Here is a 13929-nt window from a genome sequence, read left to right as displayed (position 1 = left end):
TGCTAGGATTAAAAGTGTGTGCCACCACTGCCTGGACTCTATGTTTAATCTAGTGGCTTGTTCTGTTCTCTGATCTTCAGGTAAATTTTATTAGGATATACAATATATCACCACATTCCCCCTTTTTTTGGTCTAAAAAGATAAAAGACTATAACTAATATAAGAAAAACTATGTACAATAAGTATATACAATATATACAGTCAATCATTACATAACAATGTCCAGTCCATTAACATTTGACAGATTAAGAGAAAATACTGCATTATCTATTCTATTTTGGTGAGTCCAAAATGTTGTACCTAATTCACGTTCTATCCTAACTTATATTACCAACTGAATACTATCTTTTGATGTCTTTCAAACTTATACACTTTACACCTCTTTAGTGAGTTTCTTTTCTGAATTTGTTAACAAGGGAAACTATAACTATAATGATTTAGTCTTCAACTCCCTCAGAGACCCAAGAAGGAAATAATAATACTTAAGTAATCAGGAAATGCAAGCAAGCAATTTCCAAAAAAATGTGAGAAATGCAGAAACAGCTGGCTGCCTGGATAAGTCACCCAAGGTTCCTCTGCAACACTGGGGCATCCATCTTCAGCCCATAGACCTAGCATATCTGACAGATTCATCCGTGAAGCAGGATTTTCTAAAGGACCTCGCTATCTTGTCTTGGCAAGATTTGGCAGTCTTTTCTTTTGTATCCTGTTTGTCTAGTTGGACAGCATACTGTCAGCAGTTGAGGTAAGGGCACTTTCTTGCCCAATGGTTAACTTTTACCACAAATAAAGTAAATTCTATATGGAGTTTCTTTGGTGCCCATCATCTTCTCTGAAGTATATTGGTGCTGGCAGGAGCATACATGTCTCTTAGTCATTAAAAAATAATCTATTTTATTAAAACATCATAAATGCCATATTATGTAGATCTCTGAAGTGTTTGAAGATGACCTGCCTATCTAAAATATGTTTCTGTTTGACATTAAAAACATACCTAATATGACTTACAAGTTTGATTGTAACGACTAACTACTAACTTTTTTCTTTATATCCTAATAATTGGTAATAATAACTTTAGAGGACTAGCAATTTACATTACATTGTTAAATGAACTGTATAGATACAATACCTTGAACAAGATTAGAATTATATGTACAGTATTTTCTAACAAAATTAATCTCAACTTTGTATCAATATACAAAATTTGTATATAATATACAAAAATCCAATCCAATGGAAATATTTAAAACTAGTAGTTGCTTTTTAAAAGTAGATTCAATAATATACCTTTTTGTTATATGTATACATATTCATATTTTTTCTTTTCAGAGTAGATTCGATAATCTACCTTTTAAATCTTATCATATCCATATTCTTCCTTTTTTCTTTTCAGAGTAGATTCAATAATCTTTCATTGAATCTTTTATCCTATCATTTCTATATCTTTTTTTCAGAGTAGTTTCAACAATCTACCTTTTTATCACACACACACACACACATACACACACACACACACACACATATATATATCTTCTTTTTTCTTTTAAAACAAAAACCCTGAATCTAATCTCCTTTATTTTAGCTTTTTTTCTTGACTATTAACAATTAACAACTTGTAACCAACCATTCTAAACAATGACAATTATCCATAACCCATTGAAAGGCCAAAAGCCACCAACCCCACCTCTTGGGAATGTGGGCATTGTGTTCTTAAAATTACTTCCTGCTCTCTGGGGGCAAAGGCATCTTTAGGGGATCCTGAAAAGAAAATTTTGAGTTAATTGTCAAGTTCTGGAAGAGGCAGCTGTATCATTTGTTGTCCAGTCTCTGCAAAATGGGAAAGAGCACGGCTTGTCTCAAGTCCTGGTTAGAGTAGTCTATTAAGTTGAATCATCTCAGCTAGCCATCTTGAAATTGTCCTAAGCAGTTTGAGATCCAAAGCTGATCTTTAGGTGGTGTTTGTCAGCTTGGTGGCATTATCATAGTCCTGATGGAATCATTGTTATGGGGTCCTATCATCTTTTCAGAGACTTCACCCTTTAATACAGCACTTCATGTTATAGTGACCCCCAACCATAAGATTATTTTCCTTGCTACTTCATAACTGTAATTTTGATACTTTTGTTGTTTGTTATTATGCTAATTTTGTTATGAATTGTAATGTAAATAATTTTGGAGATAAAGGTTTGCCAAAGGGGTTGCAACCCACAGATTGAGAACCACTGCTCTAAAGGATGAGGTGAGTTAGATGAATAAAAGCATCAGTCTGAGAGGAGGGGCAATTTAGAGAGTTAATTTATTTCTCCTTGACTTCTAGGCACAATAACAGCCAAGGTTGTTAGTGTTCTACATTTATGGGTGCTAAACAATGTAGAGATGGAAAAATGCCAGCTTTTTTAAACTTTGGAGGATGAAGAACACTACATTTACTGTGTACTGTGCGTGTGTTTTTAACTCCTCGATACTCCTGTGTCATGTGGAGTTAATCACTATATTTTCATGTAAGGAAAATGAGGTTGAGAGCCATGGAATCACATGTACAGATCCAGAAGCAGATTTTCTGGACTCAGGCGTCTTGAGTCCTGCCTACTCCCACAGTCTGGGGGCTCCTTAGTATCCAAGAAGTATCAGATAACATTTTGACAGATGAGCACCTAACTTAGTCTTCAAATCAACACTTGGATGAAGCTCAGGCCAAATATCACTGTCATCAAATAAGTATCTGGGGCACAAAAATGAACATGAAATATTATTAAAAGTCAGTTATGAGTATAGTCTTAATAACTTAATAGATTTCAAACATTTTTCATTGGGGTGCAGAAATAATCATCTTTCAGCACCATCCTGTTGGAGTGGTCAAGGGACCCAATAGCAAAAACCTTAGGATCCTAAATAGAACCATGTGAGGCTGATGGAGCTGAGGCATTTTTAATAACTTCTGCATGTTCAGGGTCCTGTAACAGTGATTTTTCTTCAATAACTTCATTGTAAGTGAAGACTTACACTTCAACATTTGGCATCTAATAAAGTAATCCTCCATACTGAAGCTTCATGACTGCTCGAAACTATTTGATGTTTTTCAGAAGGTGCACTCATAGTTTTTAATCTGAAAGGTTATTTTAATGTGATATTTATCAGCACACCAAGTAAGTTTATAAAGTCTAGAGTTAGGATGTAATATGACCTTTATTAATCTTCATGTTATTTTTTAAAAAAATTTGTAAACCTTTTTTTATTCTCCAAAAGAACATAGTTTCTGTAAAAAGTAATCTAATATATTCTATTATGATTATAACTCTCCCTGTTCTAAACTCCCCAATACTCCTTCATTCAAAAGTTAGAAGACATATTCAAAAGATTTCCCACACAAACTGCTTCTGTTTTCATTGAGAATTACTGTAGCATTTTATTCTTATAATTAATAAACATGCATTTATTTCCTCAATGATCTGTAAAGAGTTCAACTTATAAAGCTCAGATGTCATATCACAGAATTAATTACTTATATTTGAAAAATCATTCAATTATTAATAAGATTTTGATTATTGTCTTGTTTTTATTACCAATGTTGTTTCTGTGGTTAGAGCTGATAGTCACCTCTGGACATTTTCATACCACACAATTCCAGAAGACAGGCTTCAGTGTGGGTTAGCCACTCCACCAAACCCTGAGACCAGGGCCCAAGAGAAATTGCTGACGCAGTCGTCAATTTGCATGCTCCCCTAACATGCTTCTGAATTTCCCTTTAGTTGGAGAATAAGTGCCAGCGAAGCTCTCAAGCACCCCTGGCTGTCAGACCACAAGCTCCACTCCAGACTGAGTGCGCAGGTGACCATGTTTCCTGTTTCCATTTGTCTGTTTCCTCAGACCATATAGTCAATTCAACTTAAGTGAGATTGCTCATAGTGTCTTTGCTACAGTTTCCCATCTTGTGCTAGAAATAAATTGCTTCAATTATTTTAATTGACATTAATGTTATATTTTATATATGTTTCATAGATTGTTTTTAGCATTATGAAATCATTGTATCTGTTGTAAAATGTATTGCACCACAAACTCACACACATATACAGATATATGGCCTGAGATTTATAAAAACAGTTTGGAGAAGATATGCTAATATACATTTAGGAGAATGCTCTCCCTAAAACAAAATTCTCAATTCTCAGTTCTCTGTTTACCTTGTATATTTTATTCTCCTCTGGGAACCAGATCTTCTAATGCTCAACTTTGGTATGAGCATATGTTTTAGCATATGTTCAAGAGATTTTTATTGGAGTATTTATTGAGGGTAATTGAGTCCATACTATGCTAATTTCTCTTAGGGTGAGATCTCTCTCTGCTCCCATCACCTTAGTGTGTGCATTCCGACCCCCTCGTCTTCCTTTTGGTAGAGATTTCATGCATTCTGGATGTATCCACTGGGTCTTCTCAGCCCTGTGTCAAACCCATCTCCACCTCACTTCATCACTGACAACCATTCTTCCAGCAAAGAACGCCCATTATATGGCAGCAATCAGCTCATGAGCCTCTCCTTTTTCCTTCCTATCTCAGTCCCCCCATCTCATAGTTCATTCATCTCCAAGGTCTGCACCTTGTATGTTCTAATTGCATTAGGAATGTCTCCAGCTCTCCCCATCCCATGTTGCCCTGGCCTGGAACCTGCTCCCTGAATTGCTACAGTAGCCTCCTAACTGTTTCTCTGCCTCATTTGCTTTTTTTTCTCCCAAATAACCATGGATTTTTGAGATAACACAAAAGCAGATGCATTAAGTAACCTTACTTGAGGCTTAGGCTTAACTGGGATAGAGGAACATGGAGACAGTTAGCAACCCCACCTTCAGCTTCCAGCTTATGTGGCTGTCTCTGTATGGGTGCATTGGTTGGGTAGCTGGTGCCAGCCTGGGACAGTACACACTCTCCGTACTTCCATTTCCTCCTGCTCTTCTCCTCACCATCCCCGCTCTCTGGGGTTTGGAAAGGAGCTTCTCTCTGACCAGCAAAGTTTGGAATGACTCTACTCCAGGTTCTCACTTTTTCCACAGCCAGTTTTTATTGAAATTAAATCTACATCTAAATTCAGCATCAGTGCTGAGTTTTATTTGTGTCTGAATATACCTTTCCTTGATAATTGGTACTGATGCCAAATAAAAATAGACTTATTACCTAGCCAGTACCTCACCCAGACTACATAAACTGCTTATTAGGGTAACCAGCCTATTTTGAGCCCACTTTCCACCAATGTATTTTTAACCAAGAGTCTAAATACATTTTGACATGTCAGGACAATATAGGAACCACAGCAAGGAATTAATGACATTATACAGACTAAAAAGTGTTTAAAAATACTTTAAATCATGTGAGCACAACTACAAAAATCAGCTTTTTGTTATCCTACCCAACCGGCGATACCTAAAGCAAACTGATATCATAAGAAAATAATTTTTAAAATCTCCATGCATAAGTCTAGTTGTTTTTAAAGTTATACTTACATGGTGGAACCTACTCTAACTGCTTTACAAAGATTAACACATGCAACCTCATGCTGCCCTCATAAACCTGGCATTATTACTATTGCCCACTTTGCAGATGAGAACACTGAGGTGGGAGAAGGGAAGTACTGGAGTATGGGCAAAGCTTTATCATGCTCCTGATGGATGGGAAGGGGCTTAGAGCTTATTTCCAGACCCACTCTAGTACTATATATGTTTGGTGTTCCTGGATGCCTAAATATGACAAGTACATTTTATTTTTCAATAAAATACAGGTTGAGCATCCCTTACTTACAATGCTTGGGACCACAAGTATTTCAGATATTGGATCTCTTCAAATTTTGGAATATTTGCATATAAATAATGAGATACCCTAAGAATGGGCCCCGATCTTAGCACAGAGTTCCCTTGTTTCATGTACACCTTATACATACCGTCTTCAGGAAGTAGTGTACAGTGTTTTCAGTGCCCCTGAATTTTGACTGTTAGCACAAAAAGTCAGGTGTGGCCTTTTCTACTTACAGAGCCATGCTGTTGGAACTCAAAAAGTTTTAGGTTTTGAAGCATTTCAAATTTCAGGTTTTTATATTAGGGATACTAAACAGTGTTGAGACTAAACTTTTGCAGATTTATTTTTGAAATAATCTGTATCTTATATGTTCTCTAAAATAAGAATTTACATTGTATTAAAATATTAATTCTGATCCCAAACTACCATTTAACCTTTTATTTTAAAGTATTTTATGTTTTCTTATTTTATCTCTTTTAATTGTTTTATGTTTGAAAGCTCTTAACTAGCTTTTGATCAGTTGAACATACCCATCTTCTCTTAAGAAGCATGTTTTTCCTCTCTTAGAAAATTAAGGCCTGGGAATTCTCTGCTTTCTGTCTTAGACTTTAAGTGACACACGGCTCTGTCTTATGTCCCCAACCATACACCACACATCCCCATCAGAAACAGCCTCTCATCTATCAGAACTCAGTAGGTACCTCCTGCAAAATTCCTCAGCACTCTGGAGCCAGAAGAAAGAAATGTGAGCAAGGATGATGTAGCTTCCTTTCCCCTGGAACAAAACTTCCTTCTCTCTTTCTTCCTGTTTTCAGGACTTTGTGCCTGCTCTTCTCCCAGTGAACAAAACAGACTGTAGGCCAATACCCACTGCCATTCATACTCTGTCAAAGGATTTCCCTATTTCCAACGTCTCTATTAGTCATTTTTTCATCACTATAACAAATATACAAGATGATGAAGTTCTTGTGCTAAGTTTTCTTATTTTACATCACAACAATAATTTCATTACTATTGCTCCTGTGAAGATGTAGAGCAAGATGGTTCACTGTGGCCAAGAAGAGACAGACAGAGAGAACAGACTCGGGTCCTATTGCCCCCCTCAAGGTCATGCCCCCAGGGACCTTTCAGAGGTGCCACCACCTCCAAGTAGCACCACAGGCTGGAAATTAAGCTTTTATTTAGCACATAGGCCTCTGGGAGGGGCAGCTAAAATCCAAGCCATGTCGTGACAATCCCCAGTCAGAAAGTCTTCAGACATCTCCCACTGTTCACACCAAGACATCAGACCAGCAGCCTCAGCTATTCTAATACATCCTAAACTCCAGTCCGTCACGATCGCTCTTTATCACCTAGAAGCCTGTTGACTAAAGCTGGTGTTCAATGTCCTCTCCTTTACAAGGGCTGTAGGATCCCCATCTGAGACCTTGCCTGTCTTCTTAAATCTTCCCATGCCCCTTAACATCCCTTCATCGACTACACTGACCAGAAGCAGCCATGCTCTTTAGCTGTCATAGCCCTAGTGTCATGAGTACTGATTCTTTTGCTTTGCCACAGTGGGCTTTGAGCAAACATGCATTTGCAACTTGGATATGATGAAGGAATAAGTGGGTTGACCTGGCTTCAGTGGAAGGAAGGGAATGGATGACAGGATGTCACAGTACAGGGGAGGGGGAATAGGTATGTCTATCAGAAGGCTACCAACAATTTTATCCTCTTGGATGTCTCTAGAAGATCACCACAAAGCCAGTAGTAAATTATCAGTTCTTCACACGCTCTCCTATTGTAAGTCAGAACCTGATTAAACCTATTCTAACCCTTTTCCCACTGTCTCTGTTTCCCCAGAAGAACTGTAACTCTGGTGCTCAGAACCTCATGACCAAATAACTCACGAAGAAGCTTATTCAAAAGGTTGGTCTCAAGTTTCCCCCACCTCCTCCCATGGGAACATGTTTGCTTGGGGATAACTCAATGGGGATTGCACCCCAGGAAAACCAGATTCCAGTCATCATGAAAATGTACTTCTCTGGTCTTGGGACTGTTTGCTGAGTGGTGTCTGTGTATTGCTTACGTGAATAGGGTAGGAGAGAAGTGGGGTGCTTCTTGTACAGATATTGAGTGATGCAGGCAAATTTTGGGCTGGTGGGTAGAAGGTTCCAATTGGATTATTGCGTTTTCTTCTTCCCAGCTTTACCATGTCCTAGGGGAAGAAGTGCAGCTCCCTATTGTGTGCATTGTAGGTAGTCCACTGCCCCAGTCTGCAGAGTGGTCCCACTGAGGTAACACAGACAGAGCCCCGAGACTTCTTAGCTCAGTGGGCTCCAGGCTTTGTACAGAAATTGTCTCAGATTACCCTTATAGTTGTGATACCTGGGAGAATAAAGGAGCTCACCCAAGGCTATGCAGGCTTTACGTGAAAACAGTGGAGTGAGATACCCCATTATTCTAGAAGCTAATGCCCTCACTCACAACACAGCAGCTGCCCCTGACCCTGGCTATGCTTCTGACCCCAAGAAACATCACCCCACACAAACTCATGTATGGGTCCTCTGCCCCATGTTCAGTTCTGTTGGATTGTTAAGGGATAGTTTTGGGGCATGCCTTCTTTTATTCCAATAATAAATTTAAGATATGTTCTAGAGAAGACAGAACAGCAGCACGTCAACTGAGAGAGACTTAGAAATTCCAACATTCAGCCCTTAGAAAGGGATACCTCCCTAATCTTAGACAGAAAGTCCATGGTCATTCTTGCAACTAAATTTTAACAACTGCGCAGGGCTTACATTTTTGCAGTGGGCAACTGGTCTTTCTCCCTCACCCCCACCCTCCTTTTCATCTTGTGGTGCCTGGGACAAATCCAGAGCTTTATGTATGCTAAGCAAGCACTCTAACCTTGAGCCGTAAACTCCAGCTCTAACTGGTTTTAATCTTTCATTCTGATCTGTATTTTTCTGGGCTCAGGGTTTCTGCTTGTCTGTCTGCCAGGATATAGTCTTTTAAGTGGCCTTGAATCTTTTAGAGAATAAGATGGAGAGGGGAATAAATCAGTATATCACAGTCAAAGGCTCAAACCAGGGTTTGGAAAGCACGTAGCCTTCTTTGTCAGGGTTATTTAAAAGTCTTTCATTTATTTAGAAATCCATGAACAGTCAAGGAGAAGGTTTGGGCTTTGTGTTTACCGGACCATGCTTATTTGTCAAAAACTGTAAGGGCACTCAAGTGAGAGGAGGTGGAGGAACGTATCACTTTAAGGCCCACAGGAGTCCTGGGCCTAAGTAACAGCACTCAGCCACAGCCTGCACTAGGAGCTGTAAACAGCCAGGGTTCCAAGCTCCCCATCTCCCTTCTCCCCACCCCTTCCTTTAGAAGCAGCTTTGTCCCCAGCCACCACAAACCCCCAGGGTTTGCCACAAACCACCTTCCCACAGAGATCACTGGAGTCACTTTTGAGGCCTGGTGGGAATGAGTGCTCTGGGTGACAGGAGGTTGCATTCCAAGGCGGGCCTGTCGCCAGGGTCTGTAGGGGAAGAATGAAGAGGAAATGGCAGTGGGAGGAGGTAAAGTCCTTCCATGCCAAAGCTGTCACTTCGAACCCGGTGTGATGGAAGACAGTGCAGCCCATGTAGGGACAGAAACGGAAGCATGGAGCTAGTCACACCATACAGCTGGGTATGCTCTGCTGAAATTGCTGGGCTCAGACAGGTTTGCTTCCTGCCTCTCTTCGCTGGGTTCCTCTCATCCCTTTGGCCTTCGAGGCTCCTTGTAGGCCAGCATGAATGACTTCAGATCTACACCATCTTCCTGCTTCTTTATGTGCTTTCTTTCTCTTTCATCTCAATTGTAGGGGTAGAATCCAGCCTTATGCCTAATGTGCATGGGGTCTCCTATGGTGCCACTATTTTTAAATTAAAAAATAAATTTAAAGTATTAGCTCAGGATGGCAAACTCCAGACCAGCCTGACCTATAGAATGAGTTTAAAGTCAGACCAGACAATGTACCAATGCCTGTCTCAAATTTTAAAATTATAAAAGAGAGCTGAGGCTACAACTCACTGGTATAGTGCTCACTCAATATGTGCAAAGCCTTAGAGTGACAGGAGACACCAATTCCTCTTTATCACACACACACACACAAAAAAAGGAGTGTGTGTGTGTGTGTGTGTGTGTGTGTGTGTGTGTGTGTGTATGTGTGTGTATATGTGTGTGTGTATGTGTGTATGTGTGTGTATGTGTGTGTGTGTATGTGTGTGTGTGTGTATGTGTGTGTGTGTGTGTGTGTGTGTGTGTGTGTGTGTGTGTGTAGGCCAGTATCAACACTGAGCAAATCCACTTGAGAAAATGAATGAGGCTTTGGGAAGATCTTATAAGTGAAACCAAGTTTGAGGTGAATATTTAAAAAAATCTGGTGGTTAAAGATTATTCTTGAGGAAAAGAAAGAGATGTAGGTTCTATGCATAAGAAATAATTCACAATGTAAATTGGGGAACATAAGTCTCCTTCAATCTGTTAGAGGTTTCCAGATGCACCAATAAAACACTTAGAACCAGCCTGGTGGCTCTCTGTCCATTGTTCCCAATCTTAAGTCTTCTCCCATCTATGAGGCATAAAAATTGAGATGTTTCTTAGAAGTGAGTCTGGGCGGTAACAATGTACAAATCTCAATCAGAAGTGAGAATATTGTCAGTTCTTATCTTTGTGTGGCTCTTATCTTTGGATCCATTCAGCTGTAGACAGAAAATAGAGAAAGAAAAAAGTGTAGGGAAAATGGGGGACGCGTCATTGTTCCCTAAACAATGGGGAACATTATCCACAAAGCCTTATACTGGTGGCATTATTAGTTACCCAGAAATGATTTTAGACACGTGAAAAGCAGTATGTGGGTTTTACACAAATTTTGTGCTACCTTATATAAGGGATTTTGGCTTCTGTGGATCCTGGCATCTGTGGGAGGGTCAGTGGACCCCCCCACACACACACACACAGATACTGGGGGACCGAATCCCCTGCCTAGCCCAAATTCTCACTTTGACGCTGAAATCGGGTTGACTGTGGACTGATGACAGGGGCCTAGGAGTGGCCGAGCTTCAGATGAAACAAAGAGGGCCTTGTCTTTCAATATTGCGAATAATGTTAAAATACTCACAGGGACTTGAAAAAACCAGCCAGCCCTAGTGAGCGGTGGAATCTGTCAAACGTTTTCCTTCTGTCTCTCACACATACACACATACATTATGAAAAATCATCTGTGGTTTTCCTAAGGGGCACCACCAACTAATTACAATTTTAAAGTCCTGCTGAATTAACAAGATTGGTATTTTGTTTGCTTTGCAGGAAAACTGCTGCGGTTGCTGCTGCTTTGAGAAGGTTTCTGGAAAAATCAGCAGTTCTGGTGCCTTGACCCCTGTGATGACTGGCAGCCAGGGCACGGGCAGCCTTGAACTTGAACTTGGAGAGGTTTTTCTGTGCTCAGTGGGTGACCCAGGGCTGCTCCCTAGGGGCTCAGGCAGATGCCCACATCCCACTTAGTACACAGAGGGGAAGCTGTTTCTCTGACTTCTTGGCTTCTTGTGTTTCGATGTTTGTTTTTAGTTTTGGATGTTAGCGGGGCAGCGGGTATGCTATGCTGTTTCTCAGACTACCAGGGCAGTGCTTGAGATGTAAAACTCTGGAGGATGTATTTGGGAAGAGAAAATGGCTTCTAGTCATTGCACTGTGCTTCTCAAGGGGGCAATTACATCACCAGCAAATTTCTAAGGTTTGGACAATTTAATTTGCATTTCTACATGGTCTGAAATGGGATGAATTCAACGGATAATTAGCTTGCTGGAACATAAGGCCGCTATGGCAAGATACTTCACACATGGCACCTTCCACGTATTCTTCACTCTCTCCCAAGTGCAGCAGTTTCTACCCAGTGCCTGATTCCATGTTCAGATTCATAGAACACCTTTTCACAGAGTGTGCTTTGCTCTGGTCTAACAGGCAAGTTCATCCCTATTAAACTTGGTGGTCTGGGGAGGTGATGCAAGGGTATCTCTTTGTGGTTAGTCCTTAAAATGACAACCTTCAAAAGACAAGAGCTTCCTTCAAAGCCTAGGTGTCACCAGTAGGAGATAGATCTGTGCATCCTGGGGAAGGGCAATGCTCGGTGTCCAGTGTGGGTGACTAGAAAGTAGTTCTCCAGCTTCTGGGTAAACTGAAGCTTTTAGAAGACCAATAATCATAGTTATGCAAATTCACAACTCTGCAAATTCTCACAGGAGTCAACAGTCGTAAGATGATAAGGCAAAACTGATTTCTGGTTGAAAACTTTTTTTTTTTTTTTTTTTTTTTGAGACAGGGTCTCATTATGTAGCCTTAGCTGGCCTGCACCCTGCTATGTAAACTAGGCTGGTTTCAAACTCAAAGATATCCACTTGTATCTACTCCAGAGTTGTGGGATTAAAGGTACATACCACCACGCCTGGCATTAGATGCAAACTTCTTATTTCCTAGCTCACGGGCCATTTGCTGTCAGATATTTCATAAGGAACATGAGCACTATTGTAGGTGATATTTAGGGTACAGAAAGCTTTGGGGCTACAGAAAGCAAAATGGGAAGCATTTCTGTATGAAGACAAAACTTTGCAAAGCTTCCTGAAATCCCACTGCACACTCAGCCTCTCCTCTCCACAGTGCTGTTGTCTTTAGGTCAGCAAAATAATGCCCCCATTTTTAGCCATAATTTGATGTCACCATTACAATGGGTAAGAATAACCTAGTGGCCCTGTCATTGAGGGCCAACTGAACGTACATGGCTAATTGCCAAACCCTCATAGCCATAAGCTTGTCTACCAATAACTAATGCCTCCTTACAGTATTTGCATTCCCAACTCTGAAGTAAATGAGAAATAGGTGCCATTTAGTGGAGGCCAGTACCATTTTGTTGTGGTGGTAGTTGTAAAAATCTGCTCCTCTCAGGCAGTGCTCTCATGTTGTGTGACACGTCTCTCTTCCTTTGACCCATGCATTCACCCAAGGTTGATTTCTCATGTCCCTATTAAGCTTAAAATGTTTCTCTTTTCTTTCTTTCTTTCTCTTTCTTTCTTTCTTTCTTTCTTTCTTTCTTTCTTTCTTTCTTTCTTTCCTTCCTTCCTCCCTCCCTCCCTCCTTCCTCTCTCCCTCTTCCTTTCTTTCTCTCTTCCTTCCTTTCCTTCCTTCCTTCCTCCCTCCCTCCCCCCTCCCCCCTCCCCCTCCCTTCCTTCCTTCCTTCCTTCCTTCCTTCCTTCCTTCCTTCCTTCCTTCCTTCTTTTGTCCTTCCTTCCTCCTTCCCTCCCTCCATTTCTTTCTTCTGCTTCTTCTCTTCTTCTGAAAAAGAACACACACACGCACACACAAGGGAAGCAGGGACAGGTTGGGAGAGCTTTGACTTCAATGTTCTATTTCTGTGCTATGCTTAGCTGATGCTGTCCACTAAGTGTGGAAAAAAATACAAGCCAGTGCGTGCATTAATCCTCCTCAACCACAGCAGGCTGGTATTCACTCAAAAATGGGACACAAGGGTCTGATTGGAAAGCCTGCACAGAAGGGCATTTTCAGTTCTAGGTATGGGACTCTCCCACAGCCTGGGGCAGAGATCTTCTGCAAGACATCAGCTTTCATACTAACTCATCTTGGCAAATACTTGGACCTGCCACATGTGAAAGGGACAGCTTAGGTCACATACAGGCATTATTTCCTGGCCACCTGAATCTACATAATGACCACACAATTAATGGGTATGATTTCTTTAGTTTTTGTTTTTCAGGTTTAGAAAGGAGACTGCCGAGAGTGCCTTTTGAGTGTGCAGTCAAGCTTGGCCATTTGGATAGGAAGGTGGGCAGCCCCATGGCAACAGCAACATTTTATAGCCAAGTCCAGTCACCAAATTGATGATTACAGACTGAGTTACAATGGTGCAGGAGATGATGAGTCTGACTTTGCCTGCCCCCTTGATCCACACCCACACGAGGCTGCTCCAGTAAGAGTTATAACTGGTTAGATGTCAGCTGTGGTGGGAAAGGGCTTCGCAAAGCTTGGGACTCAAACCAGATGTCAGTGTGGATTCAGAAATAGAGTCTGGCTCTTCTGGGGCTCTTGTCATCAACTTTTCCAAGAAGTTATCAGGAT

The 13929-nt window shown here is 40.7% G+C and overlaps 1 protein-coding gene across 2 annotated transcripts in view; it reads left to right on the top strand.

The window, feature by feature from the left end:
- Positions 1-7668, top strand: part of Mylk4 (myosin light chain kinase family member 4) — a 77754-nt gene extending 70086 nt beyond the window's left edge. For both annotated transcript variants that reach the window (XM_036186713.1, XM_036186712.1), the window contains 2 exons: positions 3750-3828; positions 7627-7668. In XM_036186713.1, coding sequence (XP_036042606.1) covers positions 3750-3828; positions 7627-7668 — 121 coding nt within the window. The remainder of the gene's footprint in view (positions 1-3749; positions 3829-7626) is intronic.
- The last annotated feature ends 6261 nt before the right edge of the window (positions 7669-13929 follow it).

Source organism: Onychomys torridus, chromosome 5 (genome assembly GCF_903995425.1).
Source record: "Onychomys torridus chromosome 5, mOncTor1.1, whole genome shotgun sequence".
NCBI classification, from domain to species: Eukaryota; Metazoa; Chordata; class Mammalia; order Rodentia; family Cricetidae; genus Onychomys; species Onychomys torridus.
This window is presented reverse-complemented; position numbering and strand designations above follow the sequence as displayed.